The sequence below is a fragment of the Neopelma chrysocephalum genome, unplaced genomic scaffold (genome assembly GCF_003984885.1).
Source record: "Neopelma chrysocephalum unplaced genomic scaffold, ASM398488v2 Primary Assembly neopelma1_69, whole genome shotgun sequence".
Lineage (NCBI taxonomy): Eukaryota > Metazoa > Chordata > Aves > Passeriformes > Pipridae > Neopelma > Neopelma chrysocephalum.
Genome location: NW_020897729.1, coordinates 10,737,733 through 10,747,402, shown reverse-complemented (window position 1 = coordinate 10,747,402; position 9,670 = coordinate 10,737,733). Strand labels below are relative to the sequence as shown.

General features: G+C 41.3%; 1 protein-coding gene across 2 annotated transcripts in view; it reads left to right on the top strand.

Annotated features, from left to right (window-relative positions):
- Positions 1-8,177, top strand: part of MFSD1 (major facilitator superfamily domain containing 1) — a 13,667-nt gene extending 5,490 nt beyond the window's left edge. The window contains exons 9-17 of one of the 2 annotated variants that reach the window (XM_027685667.1): positions 1,448-1,559; positions 2,034-2,090; positions 2,662-2,818; positions 3,481-3,578; positions 4,293-4,405; positions 4,869-4,916; positions 5,327-5,387; positions 7,464-7,578; positions 7,796-8,177. In XM_027685667.1, the coding sequence (XP_027541468.1) occupies positions 1,448-1,559; positions 2,034-2,090; positions 2,662-2,818; positions 3,481-3,578; positions 4,293-4,405; positions 4,869-4,916; positions 5,327-5,387; positions 7,464-7,578; positions 7,796-7,855 (821 nt within the window). In that variant the 3' untranslated portion in view covers positions 7,856-8,177. Of the gene's footprint in view, positions 1-1,447; positions 1,560-2,033; positions 2,091-2,661; positions 2,819-3,480; positions 3,579-4,292; positions 4,406-4,868; positions 4,917-5,326; positions 5,388-6,557; positions 7,307-7,463; positions 7,579-7,795 lie in introns of those variants that run through there. The other variant, XM_027685668.1, reaches the window with a different exon arrangement.
- Positions 8,178-9,670: the final 1,493 nt, after the last annotated feature.

Here is a 9,670-nt window from a genome sequence, read left to right as displayed (position 1 = left end):
CACTGTCATAATCATAATTTTTAGTTCATTTTTAACACCTTCACTGTTACAATCATAATTTTTAGTTCACTTTTAACACCTTCACTGTTATAATCATCATTTTAGTTCATTTTTAACATCTTCACTGTTATAATCATCATTTTTAGTTCATTTTTAACATCTTCACTGTTACAATCATAATTTTTAGTTCACTTTTAACATCTTCACTGTTATAATCATAGTATTTAGTTCATTTTTACATCTTCACTGTTATAATCATAATATTTAGTTCATTTTTAACATCTTCACCATTATAATCATAATTTTTAGTTCACTTTTAACAACTTCACTGTTATAATCATAGTATTTAGTTCATTTTTAACATCTTCACTGTTATAATTTTTAGTTAATTTTTAACAACTTCACTGTTATAATTTTTAGTTCATTTTTAACGTCTTCACTGCTATAATCATAATTTTTAGTTCATTTTTAACGTCTTCACTGCTATAATCATAATTTTTAGTTCATTTTTAACGTCTTCACTGCTATAATCATAATTTTTGGTTCATTTTGAACATCTTCCCTGTTGTAATTTTTAGTTCACTTTTAACATCTTCACTGTTATAATTTTTAGTTCATTTTTAACACCTTCTCTGTTACAATCATAATTTTTAGTTCATTTTTAACACCTTCACTGTTACAATCATAATTTTTAGTTCACTTTTAACACCTTCACTGTTACAATCATAATTTTTAGTTCATTTTTAACATCTTCACTTTTATAATTTTTAGTTCATTTTTATGTCAGTGGGAAGTTTTACAGTTTTAAACAGCAGTTTAACAGGCAGAAGTGCTGTCATCTGCTTTATTTATAAAACCCAAAGTTCACACTGCTTGCCCTGTTGTGCCCTTGCCACTGCTTCTTTATTTTGGTGGGTTTTACCTTATTTCCTTTATAGGTGTGGAAAAACATGGAGCCCCTTTCTGTCAGTGTGTGTGGTGGTTTGAGTTTTCCATGTAGGACAATTTAGAGCACTTAAAAAAACCCCTAAATTTGAGATCCAACTAGTAATTTGAATTTGAATCCCAGACTGGTTTGGGTTGGGAGGGACCTCAAAGCTCATCTCCTTCCCTGGGCAGGGACACCTTCCACAGCCCAGCTTCCTCCAAACCTCACCCAACCTGGATGAGGCTCCAGACAGGAATTTTGGCAGCTGATCCAACATTTCCTTGACAAAGTATATTTAATTCTGCTGCATAAAACTTTCAGAGGCTTAATCCATCAGCTCAGTGGGGGAGAGACAGTTTGTTCTTGACTTTGGCTCTGTTGACTTGTGTGTGAAATGACTCCCAATGGGTAAACTGGGACAGGAGGGTGACAGGGATGTGCTTTAGGAGGGATTTGGGATCACCTGGATGTTTATTAAATGTGGATAATCCCAGATTTTGCCTGTGCTGACTCTTGCAGGTGAAGTGATCAAGCTCACGGATGTGAAGGATTTCTCCTTGTCCCTGTGGCTCATATTTGTCATCTGTGTCTGTTACTATGCAGCAGTTTTTCCTTTCATAGGACTTGGAAAGTAAGTGCCACTCACTTATCCAGCCATTCCCTTGGAATCTGGGCAGACTTTTAACTAATTCCTTAAAAACTTGACATTTTTCTGCTGAGCTTTGTGGGAAATACCATTGCTGAACTCAAAAGCTTGAGGAATGTTTTATTTCCTGATTAAAACTAGACACAGATTTAAAACATGGTGTGAGTTTGGGGTGGAATTTGGTGTCCTTTGGAATTCCTTCTGTAGTTATAAGCTCATGTCTCATTATTTGGGTTCCATGTTGGTTTTGTACTTTGGTTGTTTTCCTCAAAGTGTCATTTCTACACAAAAATGTGTGGAGACTGCTAAAAAGCTCCTAAATTCATTATAATTGAGAATCTGTGATATTTATGTCAAAACTATATTTAATTTTCTTGTAAACCAGGTTCTTGTGTCTTAATATTTATTTCTTGTCCTTCAATTGTGCACTTTCCTAAATCTTTTTTTTTCTTCCTTCAGGGTTTTCTTTATTGAGAAATTCAGCTTCTCACCTCAAGAAGCAAGTGCAATTAACAGGTATATTGGGGTTGATTTAAGCTGATTTAATAAGTAACACTTTCTAGGGGTGCAGGATGGATCTTTGGGCAGTGGGAGGAGGTTTGGGATCTCCTGGTGCATTTATGTGGATAAACAGATTTCCCATGGCCCAGGGAATAACTGGGAGGTGTGGGTATGTTTTTCTTGAAAAGTCTTAGATGTTCACATTGGAAAGAAAAAGCTCTGTCTGAAGGGTTTTATTTTGGTATTTAGTGATTCTCTTCTGAGTGATAAAAGCAGTTTAATAACAACACTACATTTTTGTAGTTTGAGGATGAATTTGTGATGTGACAAAACCCCAATGAGAAAACACTTGCTGCTGTGTGATTCCCATTTCCTTGGATGCTGAGTGTTTTCATGTGCTCAGACCTTTTGGGAATTCAGAATTCCTGAGTTGGTCGTTTGGGATTTTTTTTGTTTTTTTTTTTTTTCTCATGGCCTCACATGTAGCAAGGAAATTTGGGATTTTCTCTGGAGACACTTGTATCACTTAACACCTGGAGTTACCATGACCAGGGAGTGCTCAGCTCTTTAATTTGTATTTTTCTAGCATTGTGTACATCATCTCAGCCCCCATGTCCCCAGTTTTTGGCCTTCTGGTGGATAAACTTGGCAAGAACATCATCTGGGTTCTGTGTGCTGTGATAACCACACTGGCCTCTCACATCATATTGGCTTTTACCTTCTGGAACCCCTGGATAGCAATGGTAACTATTTCTTGGAGATTTACAGCTCAATGTGATAAAACAAGCCATGGAGTTGATGCTGAATTATTGTGTGTGTTTTGAGGTGGAAAAGGCTCCTTACTCTATAACTAAATCACTGTGCTACGTGCTCAATTTTCTCCTAAAACTTGCTATTTTATTATATTTCTGAAGCTTATGAATATTGTTTAAACTGCCCCTGTGCTGTGTTGGATCTGGCAAACCTCAACAGAAATCTTCATTACTGATTTCCCCTTCCTAGGGCAGATTCCTTGAAAAATTGCTTTATTTTGAGGTTTATGGTGCTCACCAGTGTCAGGGTTTAAAAACAGGGTCCTTGTTTTATCAGCTATTTCTGTGGAATTGCAGCATTAATCTTTTCCACTTTAATGCTAATTAATAGAGTCTTTAATGCTAATTAATAGAGTCTTTAATGCTAATTAATAGAGTCTTTAATGCTAATTAATAGAGTTTAGTTTGTGGGTCACTCCTGGATGAAGTTCTCTCTCCTTCTAAACGTGCACATTTATTCAGTGATGAGAAGTGTTGCTTGAGCTCTGCTTTTCACTTTTGGGAGAAGGGGAAGACTAATATGTTAATTTCTGAGCACTTTGTAGCAGGAATACATCTCATCTGACATTTATTTATTGTCCCTGTGTCCCCAGTGTCTGCTGGGAGTGGCCTATTCCCTGCTGGCCTGTGCCCTGTGGCCCATGGTGGCCTTTGTTGTCCCCGAGCACCAGCTGGGAACTGCCTATGGCTTGTGAGTACCTGAACCTGTGTCTGTGCCACTGGGAGACTCCAGAGGGATGGAGAACCCTGAGGGAAGGCTGGGAGAGTTGGGATTGTTCAGCCTGGAAAAGAAAAGCTTCAGGGTGACCTGATTGTGACCTTCCAGGACCTGAAGAAGCTACAGGAAACATGGAGAGTGTTTACAAGGGATGGAGGGACAGGACAAGGGACAATGGCTTCAAACTGCCAGAGGGCAGGTTTAGCTGGGATACTGGGAAGGAATTCTTGGCTGGGAGGGTGGGGAGGCCCTGGCACAGGTTGCCCAGAGAAGCTGTGGCTGCCCCTGGATCCCTGGAAGTGTCCAAGGCCAGGTTGGAGCACCCTGGGCTAGTGGAAGGTGTCCCTGCCCAGGGCAGGGGGGTTACACCAGATAACCTTTAAATTCCCTTCCCACCCAACCCATTCCATGATTCTCTGCAGTGACCCTGCCCCTGTACTCCTGAGCCAGGGAATATCCAGCAGTTCTGACACATCCCAGTTCCCCCAGTTTGTTGCAGTTCAGGAAGTCTGCTGCAGTTCAGGATGTGGGGGTGGGAGAGGCACAGAAACTTCTGCAAAACTGTGCAGTCACGTGCCAGACAAATGGGGGGAAGTTCATCTCCTTGGTAGTTCAGGGCCACCAAGGATTTTTCCCTAAAAAAAATTAAATCTCCCCCAGTGCTGACAAAGCTGTGTTTGTGTTCAGCATGCAGTCCATCCAGAACCTGGGGCTGGCAGTGATTGCCATAGCAGCTGGAATGATCCTGGACACAAGAGGATACTTGTTTCTGGAAGTTTTCTTCAGTGCTTGTGTTTGCTGTGAGTATTAAACACTTTCAAAACAGATTCTGTGCATTCAGGAAGCTTTATTAGGCTTTATTTCTTAATATTTCCTGTAAACCAGTGATAACTCCTCTCTTAAAGTTTCAACTGGGGCAATGCTGAAAGTAACTCAAACTTAGTGAAGTGTTTTGTGGTTTATTGAAGTGACTTGATGTAATAGTTTGTGTTTCAAAAAAATGTAGTCAAAGGGTAGACAAATAATACTTCTAAAGCTTATGTTTATGGTGGCTGTTTATTAATATGACTAAAACTAAAACAATCCTTTCTGAATTACCAGATTTAGTAGGAATTTCAAAAGCAATTAAGAGATGCTGGTGGAAAAACCTCAGTTACAACTATCATGAAAAATTTTAGTTGTTACTTGGGTGTAGGTTAAAGCTGTTCCTCTGTCCTTGTTGTACAGTTACTGTCAGCTAAAACTGTTCCTTTTCTGTTCCAGTGTCACTGATAGCTGTGGTCATGCTGTATTTTGTGAATCACCTCACAGGTGAGTGTTTGCAGCTGCTTTTGGCATTTTTAATCATTAATTCTGGAAGTTCTCAAGGGTACCTGTCCCTTGGGCTCACTTGGGCACTTGAAACCTTGGAATTCTGTGGAGGATACTCTGCAGGTTTTTCTTTATTAGGAAAAATCTTTAATTTTTTTCTGATCAAACTTGACTGTACATGAATCTGTGAATGTAAAAACTGAGCTCTTTCCTTAGTTTGGGTCCCAACTTTGCTTGTTCACACGATTAAGAACATGCTGCTCTTTCTCTTTACCTCTATTTATACTTTTGTAAAATCACTCCCCTGATTCCTCCAGTGCTCTGAGAACTCCTGGAGTGAGTTTTGATATCCAGGCTCCCAAAAACAACCAGTCTGAAAGGTTTCAAGGTGCACATTTCTCCTCTTGCAGGTGGTGACCTCAACTGGTCTGCGAAGAAAAGGGAAAAACTGCAAAAAGCAGCTGCCTCTGAGTAAGTGTCAAATCCAACAGATATCAGTGGCCTTGTGAAATGTTTAACCTGAAGAAGTTGAGTAGATCCCTGTCTGAAGTCAGTCCCTTTTGCTGTTGGGATTGGATGTTATTTTCTTTCTCACCCATCAGTAGCAGGATTTCACATTCCTGCCTCCTCTGAAGGAACATCTAGAGGAAGTGGCAGTAATCAGGTGTCCTTTCCTGGCACTCTTCCTTGCTATTTTCCTTTATTTCAGTGGCCTTCCAGCTGAAAGGTGTTGAAAAATGTTGTATTTCTTGTTTGAAACTGTGCTTCATGTCTGTGGTGGGTACCTGAGCCAGCCAGCAACAAACATCACCTGCCTTTAGTGTCAGGTTTAGCACGGCCCAGTTTTAAAAGTGGCATCAAAAATTTGATCTCCCTTTAGAAGAAATGACAAAGCTGATCCCATCCATGGAATTCCAGCTGGTTGGATGAGAAGAACATGGGATTTTTCTGTTGAAATGCTTTCTGTTCTGCCCTAATTCACCTCAGCAGGTCTCAGATCTTGAAGCTCGTTTGCCTTTAATGTTGTTGGAATTCCTTACTTTTTAATAGGTAACTACAGCTCCCCTGCAGATATTGTACATCACACAGTTTATATGTGTTTATATAATATATATATTATGTTTGGTATGTTATTATATAGTATATAAGTTATATTTGTTCCTGATTAATACTTTACTAACAAGGCCATGGATTTATGGACTTCTCTAAAACTGGGTTGTGTAACTGTCCATATGGTGATACTTTAGTTAATCCCAAAAATCCCAAAGGAAGGTCTATCCAGGTGACTTGTGGGCTTTACCAGGGTTCTGTTTCTTGTTCTTTTCACACACCAATCTCAAGGAAAACTTGGGGAAACTAAAACCTGCTGAGTTTTCCAGCTTAGTTGTCGTGAGTCTCATCCTCCAGCCAAAAGCTCCCAGCCAGTTTTTAATACAAATCCAACAAAAATTCCCCCAAAGCTTGGAATTCTGTGTCCAAACAGAGCTGCTTCCCACCCTACCTGGCCCAGGTAGGGGCTGTGCAACAACTCCAGTGTTTCCTGGGAGTGCTGTGGGATTTACTGCCTTGGAATGGTGTCATCAGGTCTCTCCAGCACTGAGTTTTCTTGATTTTCTTTACAAATACTTCCTTTTTTTGCAGAAAAGAAAGTTGAATAGCAAATGCCATCCCGGAGTGGGGAACATTGCTCAGCTCCAGGGCAGCTGGAAGAGTGCCAGTGTTTAGTTTGCACCCTGCACATAGTCCTGGGGAAGATTATCCACCCTCTGGGGGGGTTACAGCAAATGCCTCCGTTTTTTTAAGCTTTGTAACCAGTTTTAACTAATGCCAAATCATCTTTTAATTGGGTTTAGAGCCTTTTGCACTGTTGGAGCTCTGCCTTGGTGCTCTGCCATCCAAGACAAGCACATTCATCTTAGGACATTTTCTATCAGACTTTCTGTGCTGCACGTGTTGGTGGGGTGGAGATTTCTTCATAAAATGGTATTTTTTGTCGTGATTAAGCTCATCCAGAGCTTGGAAACGGGTCACTGTTGCTGCTTTTGTCACTGTCTTAATGCAAACCACTGTCTGAAGTGTATTTACAGCTTGGGGTCTGGTTCTCTTTAACACTCACATGGACCAAGAGCTACAAATGCTCTGCTCAAATTGCCTTTTTTTGGTAGGAGATTTAAGAACTCTGCAGACTGCTGAGCAGTCTCTTATTGCCTTCTTGACAATTGATTCTGTTTGTATTGTAATCTTTATTTCAAGGGGTGAAACTTGTTTAATAGCCAGTAAAAGCTGTTACAGAAGCTCACTGAGCAGGTTGTAATCTGGGAAAAAAACCCAGAAGGTTTCTCTTTTTACTGAAATCTTGGAGTCTAAATAAAAGGAAACTGCAGAAAACAGCCTCTCTCTTTCTTTATGTGGAATTGGAGTTACCCAGACACATCTCAGTGTCATTTAATCTGATATCTAGATTAAAAATAGGTATTAAAAATAAACCTGCATCCCCCAGGGTTTGCACTGCCAGTGCAAATGTCTTAAACCAGTTTTCTTTTCCAGAGCAGAAGAACAGGAGAGACTCAGACGTCAGAATGAAGATGACTTGGCTAAATTACTGCCAAAAGCTGATGACTTTAGTTTAAGGAATAAATACCTCTCCAGACTGGGAGCTCAGGTATCAATAACGCAGCAGAGGGGTTAGAAACGAGGATAGAACAATGAGAGCTTTATTTTAAGAACTTGGATGTTGTTTCTAAGAGCCAGCAAATCACCCTCTCCCTGCAAGCCAGAAATAATAGTAATTAAACACCTCATGGAGGGAATGAACCAAGCAAATAAGTTGAGGAGCGACTTCTCGTGATCCATGATGTCTTAATTTTATTGTTTTGCAGCTGCCAGATAATTACTCCTCCCATTTATCCACCCTGGCCCACAGAAGCGTGTTGAAATAGCAGCTTGTCCCCTGTGGAAAATCAGGAATGCCTCGAATTCCCTGGGATGCAACCCCCAGCACGAGCAGGACGAGGCTCCCGGGCCTTGCTGCAAGACTAGAGCCTGGTTTTAAACACCCAGCTTAAATCCTGCTGGCACTGGGGGTAATTAGCAGAGAGCCTGATGAGGAACAATCTGGCTCTTTGTTGGAAGCCCTGAGTGCCTCCTGCACCTCCTGTCTGTGAGCAGAGGCTGCACCTCTTTGGGGTCAGAAACGTGAAAATCTGATTGAACTGCTGTGAGGTGAGCCCTGGGGGAGCTGGAGGTTGTTCAGCCTCTCACCTGGGAATGCTCTGTTTTGTTTTTCCTGTAGAAAAACGGGAGGAAAAACTCCCATTTTTTTTTTCCTGTAGAAAAACGGGAGGAAAAACTCCCATTTTTGAGAGGAAACCCCCCAATCTGGGGTTACCCTGAGGAAGGGCTGGCCCTGGGTCAGTAATGTAGCAATAACCTCGTGTGAATCCTGAATAATGTGAAACCTGCTGGATTTTTAAGAGGCTCTGCCTAAAAAGCTGTGAAAAGAGTGAGATGCAAGAACTGAATTTTGCTTCCAGTAGGAAAAGTTTCCAGTTTCGTAGCGAAACTCAGCCCTTTCCCATAGTTTCAGTGCTGAGCAGGGAGTTCCTGGGAGCTCCTCCAGGGTGCATTTTGCTTGGGTTTAATTACTCATCGAGGTAATTGGATAAGCTGTTCCTAAACTGAGCTGATCTTGCCTTAAAAAGCAAGAGTGTGTGGCTTTGTGGAGCACAAGGTGTGCAGGGACTGTGTTCCTTGGCTGATTCCAGGGAGCCCTTGTGTGCCACAAAATGCTCAGGAGCCTTTGGCAAATTGTTTGACTGCAGAGAAATAAGTTTGAGGTAATAAAAATGTTATTTTATGTGTAGAATATGTATTTCTTTTCTTACAGTAAATTTAAGCAGACCTGGAATTCGTGACCTTAAGATTTTGTTTTAAGAGACTTTTCAGTGGAGATTCTTTCATGTTCCTTAAAAACTGAAATCATCTCCCCTGAGGGACTAAACCAGGAGTATTTTTGGTTGATAATTCTGGATTCTGAGGGGGAATTTAGGGAAACAAACAGCAGGTTGTGAACTTGCTGCTCAGGGGGAGTGGTGCCCTGACCTGGGCTGGTTTGTAGTGGTGTTTTTTGGGCTCCCCCTGAGACCTGACCTCTGACAGCTCTGACAGGGTTGGGACAGGTTGCTTTGTTTCCCTGGAGACTTGGGAATTCTGGGTCTTTTTAAATAAAACCTCGAAGTGGACACTGGCACCTGTGTTTTTTGGGTTGTTCAGGGGTGGGTTGTTGCCTTTGTTGGTTGGTGAGACCCCCACAGGGATTTTCTGAGCAGACCCAACTTCTGCTTCCCCTGAGAGTGTGCAGAGTTTGAGGGAAGTGGATCTTGGAGAACCAAAGGGAAAGGTTCCCCCACTGATGGATTTTTCTTGGAGAGGGTGGGAATTAATTTAATTAATTTCTTGTTCTTCTGTTGCTCTTCATCTCCCTGTTCCTAATTCTGATTGTGGTTGTAGAACCCCTCTGCTGTCACCTGCAGGTTGATGTTTCCCATGTGACACAGCAGTAACCCTGGACTTAATGTTTTATTGAGCTTTATTTTCAGTTCCTACATTCTGTTCCCTTGAGCATCCTGCTCAAATCCTGGGGTGGACTTCTGCAAATAGGGGAACTTCCCATGTGAGCTGCAAACCCCCTCCAGGCACGAGCTGAGTGTGGAAAAGGGGTTTAGCCCTCCCTGGGTAGTGATGTAAACACTTTA